The following is a 21200-nucleotide window of genomic DNA, read 5'->3' as shown; positions in this document are numbered from 1 at the left end:
GAGTAGGAAACTGTGGTTTTACTTTTTGTATTCTTCATAAAGAGCTAACTGACATGACAACGTTGTATATCGTGAAAATGGATGATGTGAAAATGTTGGTACGGTGTCATAAGTTCCATCTATTTTCTGTATGTTTAATGAAAAAAATAAAACCGAATTAAACTAAACTAAGCAAAAAATAATAAGAGTTCCTGGTTCTCTTGTTTTCCCGGAGGTATGCCAGTAAAAAAGATTTGACTGGAGCAAGGCTGTGTGTCATTTTTATTATGTATCAGAGAAAAATTTCAACTGGCCAAAGGTGCTCCTTTAGTGTGTCAGAAAACTCCTAGGGATTAATTGGTGACTCCTCCAGGAACCCTCTAGCTACAGGTCTAGGATTTACGTTTTGCATTGTTCATAAAGAGCTAAGGGCGTCAGGATAACTGACATGACTTTGCTGTATTTTAGATGGAAAATATGAAATAACATATTGTGAAAATGGATGGGTTATGTTGCTACTTGTCTCATGTTCCATTAACTTTCCTTATATTTAATAAAAATTGCAAAAAACTGAAATCAATTAAACTAAGTGAAAATAATAAGAGTTCCTGGTTCTCTTGTTTTCCAGGAGGTATGCCAGTACCTCAGGTGGCCTTGGACACTGCCAGCGCTGCCACCATGTTGAGCCCCGTCCTTAACGCCTCCAACGGAGATGGCTCCGAGTCTGAAACCACCTCCGCCATCCTCGCCTCTGTTAAAGAACAGGTTAGAAGCCCGTGTTTGTTATTTACGAGTGTGTGTGTGCGTGCGTGTGTGTGTATGTGCATGTAACACATTTGAAGGGTTGTCACAGTAATGAAATATGAACACTAGAGAGTTGTAAGGATAATTCCTTTGGCCCTCTCAGGGCGAAACGCGGCGCCAGTAAACAATAAACAGTTTGATGGAGTGCCCATCTGAGCTAATGTGTCAGAAACGTGTCGCCACATTTTGATCTGTTAGCAGAGAGCCGGGGGCTACAGCTGCTCAGTGTAATTTTCAAAATACCCTAATGTGGTGGGATGCATCATTCCCCCACATTTTGTCAAAGTCTGAGCAGCTTTGTCAGAAATAGGGTGTGTGAAACAAGGCCAAGACCAGGACACTTGGATTCCCCTTGTTTTCGGGGTGACAGTACTGTTACTTGATTAAAATTGTACACAAGTACAAGTAAGTCATACATAAAATACTCAACTACAAGTAAAAAGTAGCTCAATTACCAGTGAACAGTACTCAAAGTAAAAGTTACTGGTTACTTTCACCCCCCACATTTTTTTTTGGTAATACATTTTGCCACGGTTCCCTTTCATACAGTAAACATCTCATGTATGAACTTAAAAAGGAGGAGACAAAATCTTGCACATTTGGAACTTAATTTAGTTTCCTCAAAGGCATCTGTATAAAATATGAGGTTTGAAAAATGTAGAATTATTTTTAACATTAAATAAAACCAATGAATTCGATTCAAAATTTAAAAAAAATTCTCAGACTCTAAGTATAGCTACATTTATGAACTCTAAATGCCAAATGTGCCATGTGGGTAACAACATAATAGGTAGAAACCCCAACCAGAACTGAAGAAAGTGGCTAGGCGTTGATAAGAAATGGCACGACTAAGAACATATGTATTATGTTCAATATGCCTTTATAAACTGCTGACCTGAAATCACTACAGTGTTGTGGTTTAAGGTACCAATTTTTTAAATAATTTACTCTGTATGGTTGGGTGTATAAATGTATCAAATTACGTATTTTAAAACATACTTAAAAACAAGTAAAATTACTTATTTAGAAGTATACTCAAAAAAGGACAAGTACCCATAAAAGCAACTCATTTACAGTAACTTTAGGACTTTCACTCTAGCAAATATTTGACTGTGGAGCAAGGTTATGTGTGTCATTTATGTATCAGAGAAAATTTCAACTGGCCAAAGGTGCTTTTTTTTGTTTATCAGAAAACTTAGAAATTCTTCAGCAGTCGCAGTGAAGCGGCTCGGGATCATTTGGGGGCTCGTCCAGGAACCCTCCAGCCAAAGATCTACTCTGCATCTCTAAATTTTAACATTAAATCGAGCAACAGTAGGAAACTGTGGTTTTACCTTTTGCATTCTTCGAAAAGGGCTAATGGCGGCAGTTTAACTGACATTGCTGTATTTTAGATAGAAAATTTGAAATAGCGTGTGAAAAACCAAAGGAAAAGCTTTGTTTTTGTAGTCTGACCACTGACTGAGGTTTTACTGTGCATAATGAGTGTAAATCCATCCAGTCGTTGTCCAGATGAATTAATCTGGATGTAAATATTGGACAGATGGACCCGAGAAGCCATCGTGCTACTGTATATTTAAACCCACTTTCAAACAGCTTACTCTTAAACAGGATAATCTGCGTACAGTGAAATCTAAACAGATTATGTGTGATGTATGGGTGAGATCTCATTATGTGCTAATCTAAAAAGGGAAATTCCTCTAAAGGGTATAAAAGAGAACACAATTTGTTAAACTGATGATGAGAATACGAGTGTTAGTAGAGTTGGATTTGCAAAGCCTGTCCCTGCAGAAATACAACCCACCCTGATGTTATTTATACTGCAGCGTCGGTAATGCAAGCGACGGCCCTGAAAAATGTATGTGGAGAATAAAAAATGTTACCAAGAGTTGAGCTTTTTTCTTTTTCTTTATCAATCCAACAGCTTGGGCAGAGTGCTGTGCTACTCCAGTAGAGTGCTCCTCTGCAATGACAGCAGAGAGCATGATGTGAATGTTTACTGTTCGCCACTGGACTGCAGAGATATGCAGAGGCTAAAGATAGTAGATAGAGAAAATGCTGAAAGTGGAGGGGGAAAAAAAAATGCATCCTCCATGTTTTAGACTAAAAACCTTTCTGCAAGGTACTACAATATTCTAATGGACCGTCCCAGTCCAAGTGGGTCACTTATACTTAAATATCTGTGTCTTAGTTTTTACCCTACACCATGGAAATTGTTCTGGAAATGTTGATTGTAATATTCAAATGAGAATTTCTCATTTCTAATTGGAAATGCTAATAAAATAGCATTTCTAAATAGCAATTTGAAGTCAGCTGAGAGAAACTATCACAAACCGTCATGTTATAGGGTCATTCCATGTGATTTCACAAATGGCCCACTCACAATTTAATTCTGAAATTGTTACCAATTGTTCCGTAATTATTCAATACACACACTGTGCATTTTTTGTTTGATCGGATTAATACTTTTGGAGTTATGGCCAGTTTAGTAAGGGTTGATTTTCGCTCGTCCTTAATATTCCATTTCCAGCTTCCAATATCTCAGGAGCTACTTCACATAGGAAACTGAAATTTGGTATAGCAACACAGCTCCACCTACTCTATCAGAGTATATAAAAAGATCTGCTATACAGTCTATCTAGTGGACATGCCAGCCCCTAAAATTTGGAAAAAGGTTTGTTGGGTGTTGGACCTTGAACAGATTCGGGCCTTAAGTAAACAACTTTACATATGCCTCAGCTCCCTGTAATTTGATCAGCTTTGAGCTATGTACATACAGGTACATCTAAAAAAAAAATTAATATCATGACACAGAGTGAAATATTTCAAGTCCTTATTTCTTGAAATGTTGATGATTATGGCTTACAGATAATGAAAACCCGAAATTCAGTGTCTCTGAAAATTAGGACATTACATAAGATCAATAAAAAAGGATAATTTAAACAAAAATGTATAACTTCTGAAAAGTATGTTCATTTCTATTCACTCAGTACTTGGTTAGGCCTCCTTTTGCATGAATTACTGCATCAATGCGGCGTGGCATGGAGGCGATCAACCTGTGGCACTGCTCAGGCGTAATGGAAGCCCAGGTTGCTTTGATAGCAGCCTTCAGGTCATCTGCATTGTTGGGTCTGGTGTGTTTCACCTTCCTCTTGACAATACCCCATAAATTCATTATGGGGTTCAGGTCAGGGCAGTTTGCTGGCCAATCAAGCACAGTAACACCATGGTCATTGAACCAGCTTTTGGTACCTTTGGCAGTGTGGGCAGGTCCTGCTGGAAAATGAAACCAACATCTCCATAAAGCTTGTCAGCAGAAGGAAGCATGAAGTGCTGTAAAAAATTTTTGGTAGACGACTGTGGACTTCAGAAAACACAGTGGACTGACTGTTGCTCAGTGGTCCAAAGTCCTTTTTTCAGATGAAAGTTCATTTTGCATATGATTTGTGAAATCAAAGTCCCAGAGTCTGGTGGAAGAGTGGAGAGGCTCAGAATCCACGTTGCTTGAAGTCCAGTGTGAAGTTTCCGCAGTTGTCGGCTTCCATTATGCCTGAGCAGTGCTACAGGTCGATCGTCTCCGTGCCACGCCGCATTGATGCAGTAATTCATGCAAAAGGAGGCCCAACCAAGAATTGAGTGTATAGAAATTAACATAAATTTCAGAAGCCTTACATTTTTGTTTTACTTATCCTTTTTTTATTGATCTTATGTCATATTAAATTTTTACAAGACATTGGATTTTGTGTTTTCATTATCTGTAAGCCATAATCACCAAAATTACAAGAAATAAAAGCTTGAAATATTTCACTCTGTGTCATGAGCCTATAACATATATGGGTTTGACTTTCTGAAATGACTCTTAAGTGACAAAAAATAAAGTTTCATGATATTCTCATTTTTTGAGATCTACCTGTAGACTGTTTGAATCCCTAATGATTTGTCAGATATATGCATTGGTTCTTGGGTGACAGGCTCTTGAAATCCAAAAAAATTGCTTTTCTTTTTTTTTTACTATTTTCATTGGCCCAAAACTGTTTGTGGGAATGTCAGAACAAATCTGATCTGTTTTAATTCATAGTATAAATGTTACTCTTTATTGGGATATGAATTTTTTTTTCTTTATGCAACTTTGGCGCTATTTCACCACTCGCCAATATTGAAAATCCTTTTACATGAGGTCATTTTAGATTGGCACCGTGTCTTATAATCATTTATTCTTTATTAATTTTTTGCTAGTAACAACGACCCACGAAGATCGACACACAACCCCCTCACTGAATTGTCCATATCTCAAAAACTATTCATGCGATCAAACTAAAAATCTGTGTGTATTTAAATTATTATGGAACTATTGGTACAAATTTCTGAATTTTTTTTTTTAGACCAAAGTGCATGATGAAGGTTTTGTATTGGTGCAAATATCCTCACAACACACTTGGAGACACACAGAATCAGCGTTTCCTCTGCAGATACCTTCCTTTAAACTACATGAGAGTAATTAGTGATCTGACACTTTATCACATCCGTCAGCTTTTGTCCCGCTGTCATTCATCTTCTCTGCTGTCAACATGTCTGTTAATGGACCAGCGTGGTGTGACATCTCAAAGAGCTTCATTCCAACATGAGTCGGGACTTGTATGAAACATATTGGATGTGTTGTTCCCAGTGAATGACAGATCAAGTAAATGTTGTGCGGCCAACTGATGGGCTGTTTTTACAGCTTTTTGGGTTTCTGACAAGCCATTCAGTGACAAAAATGGGAGAAAGTTAGTGTAACTTGAGATTGGCTCTTTTTGTGCTGACTCATGGATCATTGTGTTTCCTACTGTTTGTTTATCTGCTCAAAACTTCCTCCAACTAATGCAAACAGGAAGATAATTGCTATATTTTTCTCCTCATAATAGGGTTTGTTTTCTTAAGGATTTGAAATCGTATATATGTTTGAATTGAAAAAAATCAAAGTTATCAGCAGATGCCTCTGATGAAGACTGGCAGTTGACAGTCGAAATATGTCAGGAGATCAAAGGGGATTTCCTAAGGAACAGTTGTCTGAATAATAGAGTTTCATCCTCAAGGCATTTGCTTTACTTTATTAAAAGCTTATTGGACATCAAAGCTTTGTAGAATATACTGTATACTGCCTTTGATTACATTTTTAACAGGATATACTCAACTGAAAGACTATTCAGTGAAAACCAAATGATTTAGAAGCTGCATATGCAATAAAAAAGCACTTTAAACACATGTTTGTGGAGGCTGACATGTTTGACAAATTGAGACTGAGTTACTCCAGGAAGTGCCCCATTCTCATAACTCCAACTTGTTTTATGAGGTGCAAGGCAGATTTATTGTTAATGTGCTTTACGTGTTTAAAAAAAGAAACATTTTAGGCCTCAGATGTAGTGTAGACTTGATTGTTTATTTCCTGTTTCGTTAGAGGCCATGCGTGGGCTGATGGTAGCATCCAAACGCAGAGCTTACTGTTATTTTCAAAGTCATACTGTATTTCTTCCTTCCTGGTAGGTGGAGCTTCACAATCCGTCCACCGTAGTGTTCCTTGTCCGCTGAGGAATAACAAAGTCCGCAACTAGCAAAAAGCTAGCGGAAGTGTAACAGTGCAACTACAGTAGCTGCTTGCATCAATTCCTGTTAGAAAAGGGCTTCTTTGGGGCTAGGAAGAAGTTTGATAAGAGCAGAAATTTTAGTGAAGAAATTTCTCATTCAGCCTTTTGAAAAGGAGAAATGTGAAATTTCTGGGTGAATGTTTTATTGTGGTTTCTCTTCTGTCCCTCACACCGGACAGCCTGAAGGCCATTTCAGAAGTGTGGCTGCACAACCCAAGGTTTCCTTTTCAAGCCATATAATATAAGTCAAACTATGGTTCCACATGAATATAAAAATGTATGAAATGAATAAATAACAAAATCAAGAAAAACAACAACATTGCTTTATTGAGTAACAGAAGAACCGTGCGTTATAATAGCCTCTAGTGAGAAAAAAATCTACCTTAAGCTCACTCTTAATGATTCTTTACCTTTTGTTGTCAGTGTTTTTACAGAAACTTAGAACATAATGAGACATTTGTCCTTCTCATTGAGCTGCTATCTTTATTGTTCATTAAAAATTAATTAACATTTGTTTAGCATCAGCTAACTCATTAATATATTCAATTTACTTCTTCAGTTTTATGATAGCTATAGCCTACATTAGTAAAAAATGTTTTCAAACAGGATTAAATATTTATTCTATTTTACTTCATGCAAGGAGGCTTTCTGTAGAAAAAAAAAAATGAGAAAAAAAAGTCAGGAGAGCATAATAAAAGGATTGGTTTCACTAAAAAGTAAAGTGTGTTGCCTGCAAGGTATACAATTAAAAGTGCTTTGTTTTAAGCAACTACCTCGACTATCGAAAATTTGACATTTTATTGTATTTCTACAGGTTGCTTTATGAAAATGAGCGTCATATCACTTAGCTAATTCCGCTACATTGTCCGTTACTAATGGCTCTACTACCTGTGGTATTAACAAGTCTATTATTATTGGAAAACAAAGGTTTTGTGTGTCAGATTAAGTCGACATTTATAACTTTCAACATTAGTGAATCCCAGGGAAATATTTAATAGCATTAGCTGTGAAGTCTTTAGTCTGACAGAAATACTGGATTGGTACCCATTCAAAGAACACAAAGCATTGATGAAAATCTCATATTTGAGGCAAAATGCTTGTACATTATTAACATGGATTTTAGCTAAATACTTTAAGCTAACATACATTCCTTCTTTTCATACAGTTATAGGAGATGAGGTTGTATTTTTATTTTGGTTAAATAATCAGTAATAAAACTGTATTTGATTAAACATTTGATTTCATACTTCCATTTTTGAAAAATGTTATATATATTTAAAAAAAAAAAAACAAGTTGTACAACCCATAACAACCTCATTGATTTGAACTCTTTTATTATCATCGTTGCTATGAAACCACGTGAATGTAATAGATTTGTTTTTGACACTCTTGATATATAGAATTTTTAGATATTTAACATGTCAAATCCTTCTAAATTAATAGTTTACATAGGATTACAGTGGGTATAGAGGATGAACGGTTTGGATTAAATCACAGTGGTAAAAACCCATTAAAGAAGGGGAAAACATAGGACAATTACCTTATCTTTTATCCATAGATAAATATTGGAGGTAGGCATCATTTTGTTGAAACTATCAAATCGTTTATACTCACGTCAGGTTGGATTTCATTGTAGGAAAGAAAAAAAAATCAGCCTTTTTAAAGCAAACTTTTCCCCCCCATCAACACACACACACATTTTCACTTTGCAGAAGTCATTCTTATTTAATAATAATACCAAGAAACCAGACTCAAAGAAAATCCAATCAAAAGACTTTGCAATGCACCAGTCATTTATGTGTAGTTTGAGTTCTGCCTCCGTTTCTCCGTATCAACACAGATTGGAAAGCAAGTACTTAACACTCGGAGTACTTTGGGCTTCTTTTGGCTGCAATTCCACTATTGACTCACAGTTGTGGCTTTTTTCTTCTTGGAAAAGAAAATATGAAACAAGGCTTTTTTATGATCTTGACTAAGTCTTTTAAATCTTTGTTCTTCAGCTCATTTTAAAATCCATTCATTCATCCAGTTCCTCAAACTGCCTTAGCCAGATTAAGGTCATGGGACTTTCAAAGCGAAAGGAGACACATTGTCATTCCATCACAGTTTGAAACCAGCTGGTCCCTTTCAGAGAAAATTTATACAAACAAATGCACACCATCAAAAAATGTAACCTAAGATACATTAAAAACAACAGCTTGGGGCTGGGCGATAAAATTTTTTTTATTTTTTTTTTAATTCACTTAAAAATGACTGCAGACATTAGATATATTGTCAAAAGTGCAACTTTATTGCTGTGATTGTCCTCAAGAGTTAAAATGCATAGAATAATCCTAAAATAATAAGTAAATGAGGTTCTGTCATTCAACAATTTCAAGCTTTAACCCAGGTTTAAGCAAAAGTGCAACAGCAATTTCACAGTAGCTTAAATTTTCTGGTTAAGAAATCAGATAACTACATATTTTATAACATTACAATTAAAAAAATAAACTCTTCCCTTAGCATCTCAGTATAGTGCGAATAAAATATTACATGGCCTACTCAAAGGGTAAACAAATGTAAACAAAGAGGGGGCTGGCTCACATCAGAAGGCGAAAAAGTCAGAAAAAACTGTGGTGGGGAAAAAAAAAAAAGTTTAAATTTTAATTCGAAATTGCTAACTAAAAATCATTTTTTTCTACAAAAATCCGATTAATCGATTAAATTGTTTTTTGCCCAGCACTACAACAGCTTTATTGTAGCTTTTAACCCTCCTAATATTCTCAAATATCACTAACACATTGTACCCTTAGGGTCAATCTGACCCCAGGGATATTTGCCTCCAGAAAATGCTTTTCAGAAAATTGTTGACCAAGTTTTTTTTGTCAGATCCTATGTTTTTTTGTTGAATACATACAGTAAATAATCCCTTGATGATGAAACCTCTACCTATTCTCATCAAACCAAACTTCTAAAATATAATTAATTTATCTTGAATAGTTTTTAATTCATGACCACTAGAGTATGAACCCTATTGGTTGTGGTGGTGATATGACTTTTCCTGCAGCGCCACCATCAGGTCAAACTCTCAGTTTTTGAGTTGACGTATCTTAAAAATATTTCATGTATCAACTCTGCACCTGCAGGCGTGGAGATGTACGCTCACACACAGTTTTCACCGCTAAAACAGCTTGGGGTCAAATTGACCCCAGAGCAACACCAATGCGTGCAACATGTGCTCGAACACATTGAAAAAATATCATTATGATGATTTTATGCTTAATCAAGTGTACCCATCAAATTTGGAAAAGTCATGAAATATGAAGCGAAACAAAGCCAACTATTATTTTTTTGAACAATGAACATTGAATGGGGTCAAATTGGCCCCAATAATAAATATTAAATATTGATTAAACCTTTTCTTTATACATGTTGTTGACTTTTGAAAGGGGAACTAAAAATGTCAAAATATCAATAACCACCCCATTTCTGCAGATAAAACAGCTTATACCTAAACAGCTGTTCTTTATGGTGTTTCAGTGTGATTAAAGCACCAATGTCTAGAAATCTTCAGACATCTCTATTCCTTTAGGTGTTTACTTCATGTCATGGCTTTAAGCTTTCATCATCCCCAAGAGCTTTCATTTGCCACACAGTTTGAATAAACAATTTCACAGTGATGTCGGCTGAGCGACTTTTCTATTTAGCAGCACAAATACCTCCAAAACATGGCAATTAATCAGAATGTGTTGGGATTTTTATATTTGCATGAGGCAAGCTTTAAAAAAAAAAAAAAAAAAATGGAAACAGAAAACTGCACAAATAAGACAAATACGTACTGTATGTTTGGTTATCTTTTTAATATTTAATCTTCTTGCTTCCTTGGTCTCTGCCTTTCTATTAAACATAAATATCTCACACTGGCATGTTTTCTACTGCCGTCAGGAAAACTTTGTTACCAAGTTTATATCCTTAAAAAAAAAAAAAAGGTTCCACTCTGAAACTTCAGCCTGAAATGGTAGTGAACCCTGTGTGTATTCACACAATGACATTTTCCCAGTAAAGTGGCGTGTCAGATTTAAACATCTAAATGCCAGGCGGACACCATGGTGCACAATTAGACCGCGAGAGAGCGAGTGAGGCTATAGCTTTGTCCACTTTCCAGATTCAATGACGCTTATTCCGCGCACCTACCAACCATTCTACAGTCATTTATTTGACTTCACTAATTGCATTAATGGTATTTCCAGGGGTCAGTGCAGCCCTGTAAAGGTGATGATGGTGCACTAACTCTGTGTCTGCCCACCCTTTGTATCCATTAAATGGCTCTGAAGAAAGCTGAATCTTTACTAATGCAATCAGTTGACAAGCACTTGATTGTGTAACCTGCTCATTAAAACCGAGTTAATTGTTGTACTTTGCTCTGAAGTGCTTATCAAGGTATGATTGCTCACTCACGCACACACACTTACTGCTAATGTAATGGCTGTAAATCTTCATTTGTGAAGATTCCATAATGGTCAGCGTGGAAAAGAGTTTGAAAATAATGTAAATTTTTGTTAATTGAGAAGTAAGGTTGGGCATCGTTTGAATCTGAACGGTTCTGATTCCTCGTTTCGATTCCGATTCCTTTAGTTTACATGTTTTAAATGAGCTAGCTAACCAGAGGCCTTTCTTGAATTTCAACGATTACGGTTCCAATTCCTTGTTTCCGTTCCGGTTCCTAATTATTCCAGATTCCGATTCTTTTAGGAGGCATGGTCAAAAAAGTTTACGTTTTAAATGAGTTACCTAACCAGAGGTCTTTCTCCATAAATTTGAATCCAATAACTTACTTTTTATGAATGAGGGGGTGGATGGGGGACCGCTGAGTTACGTAGTAACGCAAACACTTCAGGTGGATTCTTCTTTGTTATTGTGCAGCAGCTTCTTCTTCTTCCGTGAGGCGGACTGAGTAAATGACAGTAGGAATCGAAATTTAGAAATTTGAACAATTCCGTTAGAAACGGAAAGTTGGTCCCGGGACCAATCGATGCTCGATGCCCAAAAAAAAGTCAGACTTGTTACTGTTTTATAGAAATAACATTAACTAAGCAGGCAATGAGTAACGGTGTAAGAAAAATAGTTTCTGTGATATATCGCAATATTTTTTTTAACAAAAAAAACATTTAATTGTGCTAACATATGCGTACATTTTTTTTAAGTATTTGAGAACTTAACAGAAATCAGAATATTTCATATAAGCTTTTTTGAAAAATTGAATTTGACAATTTGATAAACATACCATTTGTTTTTGATATTGGTACTTGAGTTGCAGTTAGTTTCTATTTACTTCTTGCAAGTTCCATTTTTTCTAATTGTATTCCATGCTATTTTGTACTCGTAAAGGTGAAATATGTAATTATTGATGTTGTCATTATACCGTATTGTTTAGTATCTGATATATCGTCTCGTGACATGCAAATCGTGAATCGTATTGTCCGATTCATGACAAGGCACACCCCTGTGAGGCCCTTTAAGGTTGATCTACCTCCATCAATAAAAAGTAATAATTGTATGTTGGTTTTTGTTTTTACATTATAGTGCTCATGACACCATTTTCATGTTGATGCCAAATGCAAGAATGCGCATTAAATATGTTAGAATAAAATACAATAGAAATTCAGTTGAATTGTTGCAACACGATAAAAAACTACACAGTGCGAAACAAAATAAATACCAACATAGATAATAGTGCAAAAACTGTATAACAGACATAAACTAAAAACAACTGAATCAAAATTCTAATTAAAAATCAGCAAATATGCTAATGACAATTGAAGGAATTTTACGTTACATGTCAATCTTAACATTAAAGTCTGGATTTTTACGTTGCTTTTTGCTCATTGCTTCTCAGAGAATGACCATATATGGGTTACGATGCATCAAAAGGTACCAGCACGGCCTCCTTCACCATCAGCTCAGCGCTGATGGCTCACTCTGAGAATGCCTACTGAGTTAGATAGCATCTTCATTATTATCATTACACAAAGCACTCTCAAATACTCCTCCATACTGTGTAGCAGCTAATTGTAAGAAGACTTCTGCAAATTGAGTTTTTTTTTTTTTTTAATTTACACAGACATCATTATGTTGGGCAACTAATTCATTACAACACCTATACAAGACAGTAGTCATAGACAGGTGTGGTGATTAGGCGTTTCTGAATCACTTGTTTATGGTGATTCTTTACTAGTAAATGAAAAAACTGACTTATGTATTCATTATGGGGTCTATTCTCCCATCTGGACTTAAGATATGTATCCATATTAGAAACGCTGATGGTCAATCCTTTAGCGTGCCTGTGTGACTCCCACCATCCCCTTGACACTGTAAGTTTGCATCCATTATTTCTGGAAGTCTCTTCTGCAATATTATGAGTGCGTGTGGCTTAAAATGTAACTAAGTTCATATTTCTAGTGCAATATAATGATTCACCTTATCGGAGCGCTGCACTTATTCCAGGTTCAGAAGCGCGTCAGAGGAAAAGAACCTAAGCAGATGTGAGAATGCGCACAAGGCCAGATTTGAATGGGAACCTTCACATTTTAGGGCTGCTCCACACAGAGTGCGTAACTGGGATGGAGGCGCGCAGCGACCGACTAAAGTACAGGGGCAGAATAGTGCAAAGCCAAAAACGGTGCCGCTGCGCTGCTTTTTTGACTGACGTGCGTGGAAGAATTGACCCCTATGTAAATATTTTCATCTTTTTTTTTTTTTTACATATTTTGTGTGATGAGCTGCACACTTTAAGAAATATTTACCTATTTCAGGGGAGTGAGTAAATCTAATGGTAAAATGTGTATTTATCTGTTACAATGAGGAGAACTGATGACAATCTGTATTATATTATTATATTTAAGTAAGAACATGCAATTCAGGCTTTAGATATTGGGCAGAGGTGTCCTATCTGTTTATTTGAGCTTCTGATGATACACGCCGAAGCCTGGATGAATATAGAGGATAAAGTTACTGAAATGACGTGACAAAATTTAGGAGTGAAAAAGTGTGCTTATTTCCATCTACAGAGTTGTGGTAACTACAGAGGTATTAAGTAGATCTGTCATATAGCATGAAGCTGTGGGCAGGAGTAGTTGAGGCTCAGATAGGAAGCAAGGTGAAGATCAGTGAGAAGCAATTTAGATTCATGTCAGGAAGGAGCGCTACAGATGCAGTCTTTGCATTGAGAATGCTAATGGAGAAGTACAGAGAAGGTTAAACGGAGCTACACTGTGTCTGTGTAGATTTGGAGAAAGTATGTCAGAGCGGTACGGGACAAGTATGAGGGAAGTCAGCGGTGAGGTGTGCTGTGTGGGCGACAGAGGCTTTGAAAGTGGAGGTGGGACTTACTATGGTCTTCATGAACTATGATGTGTTTGCAGATGACTTGTGGTGAAACGTAGGTTGATGAGAAGCTGGAGGAGTAAAGATTTGATTTCGTTTTAGTCATAGTCTTTGGTCTAAACTTGGTTTTAGTCAACATTTAGCCATCAGGACATTTTCAGTTATATTCTGGTTTTAGACAACTAAATTGGTTACAGATATAACTAACTAACTAACTAACTCGGGCTCCTGTGGTGAGGGCGGTCTCCCGCCCCCTTGCGTTGAGCCAACCAGGTGAACCACTTTCTTCCAAAGCTGGCGGTCCCTTGCCAGCAGATCTGCGTCCTCCACGATGGCAGCTCCAGATATCAGCATTAAGTGGCTTAATTTACCCGTAAGCGACTAAATGTGGAGTTTCTGTAGTGTGTATTAAACGACATCACACCTTTGAAACTGTACAATAAACAGATTCATACCTTACACAACCTCATTATTAACACCAAACTGCAAAAACAGAAACAGAAAGATTTACCAATGGTTCGTCCTTTGTTCGGTCTGCCTGCAGCCAACAACAATGAAAACTCCAATGCAAATTTGAATGTAGAAAAAAAAAAAAGGAGCAAACTAATGCTTTGCATGGGTACAATTCCTTTGCTGCCGAGTCATAGCAGTGTCACAGTGAAAGAGAGAACTTGTACAAGCAGCAGCACAAACCTCAACAAAACTCTTTCAAAGAGAAGAGCTATTGATGTTTTTTCTGAACAAACCACATTAGAGGCAAAGATTACTACATGCTGGTGGACAAAATGATCCTGCTTGCTTCTGGGTAAGCATTGGTTTGTTAACTTTGTGTCAATGGCTTTAGCTTTCATGTAAGAAGAAGAAAGACTTTACATTTTTTGGGTCTTTTCGTCGGGAATATTTACCACTAATTATCAGACCAACTAATCTTAATGCTAGTTTGTTAGAAAAGTTGTCACTTAGAGCCTAATACAACAATTTATGGTTTGTAATGGTGAATTTTAGTTTTTAGCAGCCAAAAAAAAAGCCTATTTTATGACATTTGACAGGTATTAATATTGTGCTACTGACTTGGTTCGTCTTTGTTCGTTTCCAGTGTTAAAGGTCAGATAAATTGGATTGCAGACCCAGTGGTGAGCAAACTGACATTGAACTGCTAGTGTTAAAATAGTGAAGTTTCTCTTGTGTTCAAACCTGAGAATCATTCAGAGAGACAGAGTCAGAGGCTTTGTTCTGCTTGAATCAGAATCAGAATCAACTTTATTGGCCAGGGGTGAATGAATACACACGAGGAATTTCTTTTGGTGACCTGTGCTCTCTCAGGTAGTGTAACATTAAATAATAACAATCAACTAGAATAAAGAAAAAATAAATTAAATAAAGAAAAATAAATTTAAAAAAAAGTATAAACATAAATATAAGAGTAGTTAGACTAATATGTGCAAACTAAATAAAACTAACAAGATAATAATAATAGTAATAATAACAATAATAATGAAATAAAATAAAAATACAATAATAATAATAATAAGATAATAGTGCGGTGGTGCATTGATGAGTAGTGCAGGTGAACATTTAAATGAAAAAAATATGTCCATGAACATTTCGCAGTGACAGGTTGTTCCAGGGTTGATATGTTTAGTTCCAGGTTATTTCACAGTAACAGAAACAGAATCAATCAGTTGTTTTATTAATGGATTTTAAATGAACAGAAATTGATCAACAAGAATATCAAGTTGATGGGAAAACAAGCACTCATCTCACACAGCTGTGGTCTGAAGTAGATGCATTGTCCAAACCAACAGGCCCGGGGTCGGCTCACTCCAGCACCGAATGTAGTTCTTCTCAACATTATATCCAGCAGTTATTATCTGGTTTCTCCTCCTTTTGCCATGGCTGACCATGTGTCTTCTTTTGTTATGACGCATATGACATTTGTGATTGTCAGAACCAAAACATTAGCTCATCGAGAGATAAAGACATACAGTATATACAGTACATTGTTTCAGCAGGAATTCAAAAGTTTATATCTAACATTTGTTTTTAATTAGAAGATGTTTTACATCTAGAAATCCAACGATCAGTTGTTGCAGTTAATTAGAGATGACATTTACTGCTGATTTAAATCAATACAATTATTGATTTAAATAATGAGATTATTGATTGATTTATTATCTATCATTGAGGGGTGTAATGTGTCTGCTCATTTGATTTATTTGGTATATGTCTATGAGTTGTATTAAGTTTAGTATTTAAAAAAGAAGGCAGACTTTTTATTCTTTTTTGTTTTTTGCATTTTGGTCTCAAACTGTCAATCAATTTATTACAGATGAACAGAAAATGACTCGGCAACAATATCAAGTCAATAGGAGAAACATGCACTCATCTAATGCACAGTTGTGGGCGTCAGGGTCGGCTCACTTCTGGGCCTCCAATGTAGTTTTCTCATCATTTTTATTTTATTTTATCTATTGATTCTCCTCCCGTGGCTGCACATGGCTCGGACACGTGTCTTCTTTTGTTATGATATTAGACATTTGTGATTGTCAGGGTCAAACATGAGCTCATCAAAGATAAAGGCATACAGTAGGTCAAAGCATAGATTTCAAAAGTTGATATCTAGCAGTATTTTTAATTATTTAGAAGATGTGTTACATTTATAAATCAAATGATCAGTTATTATAGTTGGTTAAAGATGACATTTAATGCTGAGATAAATCAATACAAATTATGTTCAAGATTATTGATTTATTCATCATCATTATTCATCATTTAGAAATCTATTGTCTGTATATGTATTTGAGTTGTTTGAGGTGTATTAAGTTTAATATTTAAAATATAATTATTCTTATTTGTTGATGATTTAGATTTTGTTCATTTTTTTGGTCATTTTTAGTGTTAATCTGAGAGTCCTAATTATTTCTATCACATTTGTCTCTTTGCTTACGTACTTGCTTGTGTTATTGATAGATTTAGATGAAGTTGAAATCAGATGTTCTAAAACAGTTTGTTAGGGTTAGAGAAAGCTGACCTGAATATATTTTATTGTGGGTAAATAAGAGCGATTGGACATTTAGTGATAGTATGTTAAAAAAGAAACCATGAGTAATGATCCACATTCAATATATAATTAGAGTATGTCTTAAAGAAATGATAAATGAATAATATTTCATGTCAACAATGGTCAAATAAATTGGATTGCACATCCGTTGGTGAGCAAACTGACATTGACATTTGTGGTTTGAATGCAACTTTTGAATAATCTAAATTGTTTAACCAATTTCAACTTTTTAACTCCTGGTTGTCTGCAGGTATTGATTTTAATTAGTAGCTTTAGTTCCGTAGTTTTGGGCTCATGGATTAGAAGGAAGCCAAAACGCATTAGTTGTAATTATCTGCATGTGCATCTTCTTCGCTGCTTCCTGTTTCCTCTCAATTCTTGGCTTCTGTTGTCTCCGCCCTCTTGCCTTTCAGTGATGGTGGATGAGGGGTATTGAGGTTGGTTGCAGATGGTCAATGCAGAATGAGATGGAGTGGAGGGGGAGTAGGTGGGGTGTGGATGAGTGAGAGACTGGCGAGCGGCGGGCTTTTTTGGCAGGGTCAGGCTGGTGGGAGGGCCCATTGTGATGCAATGTTGCATAAATAATGCCACGGGGCTTCTAAAAGCCCTGTTGCCATGGGGACCTTTGTGCCTCAGTGAACACTGTGTGTGTGTGTGTTATGTGTGTGTGTGTATATGCTTTGTGGTGGAGAGAAGGGAGAGAGACTCATGCAGAAGTAGAGGGAAGGGGGCTAGCTCTGGAGTCAGCTCAAGTGACACTTGTGGTCTTTCTTTCTTACCTGCGTCTTTCTTTCCCTCTCTTTGTAACTTGCTGTGTCCTGACCTGGGACAGATGAATGTTTGGAGGGGGAACGGGTGTTGTTTGTCGCCAAATAATGTGAGACAGTACAAGTTTTTGCGTCTATTTGCGAAGCATGGTCCATGTGAAGGTACGTGTTTAAAGTTTGATTGCTATATAAACTACTTCTTCCACTGGTTTTTGTGTTTTTATACTAGTTCTGCCTTTGTTGTCGTTTAACCCCAGAATAAATTCCAGCACAGTCTTTGCCACTTGCTCGCAGTAACAGGTGTCTGTCTGTCAGCTTTAGGTTGGAGGGAGTAGGGAAGGGGGGAGCCGTCGCTTTTGTGTTTGGTCGTTTTGAGATTTTAACATCGGTCGCTATCAAGCTAGTCAGTCAGTTTGTGTTTCAACTAAATCAGGAAACGGGACACGTGACCTTTCTTTCTTCTCCTGATGCAGAGAGAGAAGGTTTGTTTTTTCCAAGTTTCTATTGTGCATGTGTATGTTTGTCTATAAAGGTTATGGAGTTTTCTTGCACCTTGATCTGCATCCTTTTCTAAAGCTAACAAATAATCATGTTTACTTTGTGTTTTTAATTGGTCCCACAAGCAATAAATACTAAGTTATAAGGGTGAAGAATAAACCGATTTTTATCATGTTTTTTTAGTGAAAAAAACATTTTACTGTGCCAACATATGCATAGCACGTAAACACCCGATCACTATGTACATTTTAGCTTGGAAGTTGATTGCAATTTATTGTCATAAAACATACCTTTTATAGATGTATGTGGTTACTAAAAAAAATAAATTAAAAAAAAAAAAGAACTAAACAGGAGCAGAATCTGTTGTAGAAGCAATAGTTACTTTTTTGAAAAATGTAATTTGAAACATACCACTTGGATTGGATACTGGTACTTGAATTACAGTTATTTACCATTTACTTGTTCTCGCAAGTAAAAAAAAAAATTGTATTTCATACATAAGATATTACATGATATATCATATTGTGACACGCAAATTACATATTGTATTCATAATATGCACCTCTAAAAAAAAAATATATATATATATATATATATATATATATATATATATATATATATATATATATATGAGGGTATCGAAATATTTCACCATGCAATTATTGTATCGATCCAAAAAATATCCAAATCTATTTTTCTAATCATGTTTTTAACAGCAAATATTTTATTGTGCTAACATCCATAGCACGTAAACGCCCAGTCATTAGGTGCATTTTAGTTTGGACGTTAATTTGTCAATTTATTTCATAAAACATACCTAGCACTTTTATTGATATGTATGTCATTACGTTTTTAAAAATCAGAATCTGTTGTAGAAACAATAGTTTTTTGAAAAATGTAATTTGACAGTTTGATAAACATACCACTTGTTTTTGATACGTGCATTACCGTTAGTTACCATTTGCTTGTTCTTGCAAGTTTAGAAAAAAGAAATTAATTGTATTTCATTCCATTTTATACTTATAAATTATAAAGGGAAATTTGCAATTATTGATATTGCGATGTATATCGTATTGTTTAGTATAGGGATATTTTGGGATGTGTCGTATTGAAGGGTATCGCAATATTCCACCGCGCAATTATCGTATCGATCCAAAAAATGTCCAAATCAAATTTTATAATCATGTTTTTTTAACGAAAAGAACAATTTATTGTGCCATCATGTGCATAGCATGTAAACACACGGTCACTAGGTGCATTTTAGCATGGAAGTTGTATCTATTGATATTGCGATGTATCGCGATGCATGTAGTATTGTTTAGAATCAGGATATTTCGGGATATATTGTATTGTGACACGCAAATTGGGAATCGTATCGTCAGATTCGTGGTAATGCACTCCACTAATCCAGTGTATATATCACTACACTCAATACGGCCCATTCAGCATGTGTTACTTTCTTCCTGTCGGCTGTGTACACACATCCACGTATCATGGTGTTGCAGTAGTGCATCCAGGGATGAGTGTGCGCGTTGTGGGTCTCATACTTCCCTCAGCTACTCAGAGTGTGGCTTTAGAACATACATGACATCAGTCTGCAACGCAGCACTTAACTGACTGTGTCACAGGGTCAATAGAAGACTAAAGCAACCTTGGGCGTGCGTGCGTGCGTGCGTGTGTGTGTGTGTGTGTGTGTGTGTGTGTGTCACACATCAGCAGCATGGCCTATTTGCTGTGCACAATTGTTGTGTGGCTGCACATATGCAAAGCAGAATCAATGTAAACTCGCTTGTGTTTGTACGGCAATTGAAGGACATTGCATTTCAATATGTGGCAAACAGGGTTTACATATTTGACTTCTGTATGTGCCAAGTCGTCCGTGATAAGAAAATTGATTATGTCCAATTAATGAAGCGGTTGTATTAGGATTTTTCTAATTATTGCATAATTGATGCATCAAAATCCATTTGAGTAATTATAGAGGCATCTAGGCATCGTCCGCATTTAAGCTCCACATCTGTTTAGTAAGAACCAGAAAATATCCAGTTGGAAAGTGAAAAGTTTGTTTTCCTTGCAGTCTTTGCTAACATAATCTAATTTCACAAACTTTTTTATTTATTTTTTTTATTTTTTTCCAACATTCTCCCCCATTATCTGGATACAGATCTGATTAGGATGCAAATTTTTTCTCCTGCAGTTGTTATTCAATCTCAGCAAGCGCTCCCAGAATGTTATTATTTCACACCTGCTGCTGCTCAGTAGACATGGCAGCAGTAGAAGATAGAGGCAGTTTTTGTTTTGAATATATCTTGAATTGTGTCGATTGGCATCCAGATTTCTACAACTGATCTATGGATCTCGTGGAAAATGCAAAAGAAATGCAATTTTTAGGCCGGGCAACCGGACTCCAAACGACGCTCACTTTGTTGTTGTTGTTGTTGTGTACGCTAGTTCAAATCGCTACTTCTCTGTTATTCGTGAACGGATCGGGCTGAAATTTGGTAGATATAGTCTATGGATGTGTACTCATCAACGCTCAGATCCCGATTTTTGATGGGGGGCCCCATTTTTCAAATGACTACTATTCTATGAGCATATGTCAAGAGTCTCCCAGAGACCTTCTTTTACTCGGTGGAACCGAGTCATTTGACTGAATTTTCGGGAACGTGGTATGTGCTATTCGGCGTGGAGACGTTCCACGGGCCCGGGCCATGGTTTAGCCGAACTTAAAGCTTCTGGAGGACGACGTTGTTTTCACAGTTAAAAGGATCTTCCATTGTTTTCGCAAGTTTGGCCTAAAAACTAATAAATGTACTTATTAGAACATGTGTCAAACTCCAGTCCTGGGGGCCAAATCCAGCCTTCTACACCATCCAATTCGGCCCTCAGGGGAAAGTAGAAATAGACATGAATGATCGTGTAAATTACCAAATTATTCAGTTGTAGATCTCCCAGGCCTTCTACATACTTTATGTATCATTTATATGTCGAAGTGCAAACTTGGGGACATAAGTTTTATAGTTCTGTGCTTAAGAAAATGCCTTATATTAGGCAGCATATTCATTTTATTGTCCTTTAAAGATAAGCCTTACTTAGAGTTTAGGA

General features: G+C 36.2%; 1 protein-coding gene across 9 annotated transcripts in view; it reads left to right on the top strand.

Moving 5' to 3' along the window:
- The window catches only part of ctnnd2b (catenin (cadherin-associated protein), delta 2b), a 202819-nt gene that overhangs the window by 43873 nt on the left and 137746 nt on the right, over positions 1-21200 (top strand). For 8 of the 9 annotated variants that reach the window (XM_028472673.1, XM_028472678.1, XM_028472677.1 and 5 more), the window contains exon 2: positions 608-744. In XM_028472673.1, the coding sequence (XP_028328474.1) occupies positions 613-744 (132 nt within the window). In that variant the 5' untranslated portion in view covers positions 608-612. Of the gene's footprint in view, positions 1-607; positions 745-17608; positions 17760-21200 lie in introns of those variants that run through there. The other variant, XM_028472676.1, reaches the window with a different exon arrangement.

This window comes from Gouania willdenowi, chromosome 17 (assembly GCF_900634775.1).
Source record: "Gouania willdenowi chromosome 17, fGouWil2.1, whole genome shotgun sequence".
Classification (NCBI taxonomy): Eukaryota; Metazoa; Chordata; class Actinopteri; order Blenniiformes; family Gobiesocidae; genus Gouania; species Gouania willdenowi.
Note: the sequence above shows the minus strand (reverse complement) of the source record. Positions and strands in the feature narration are given on the sequence as shown.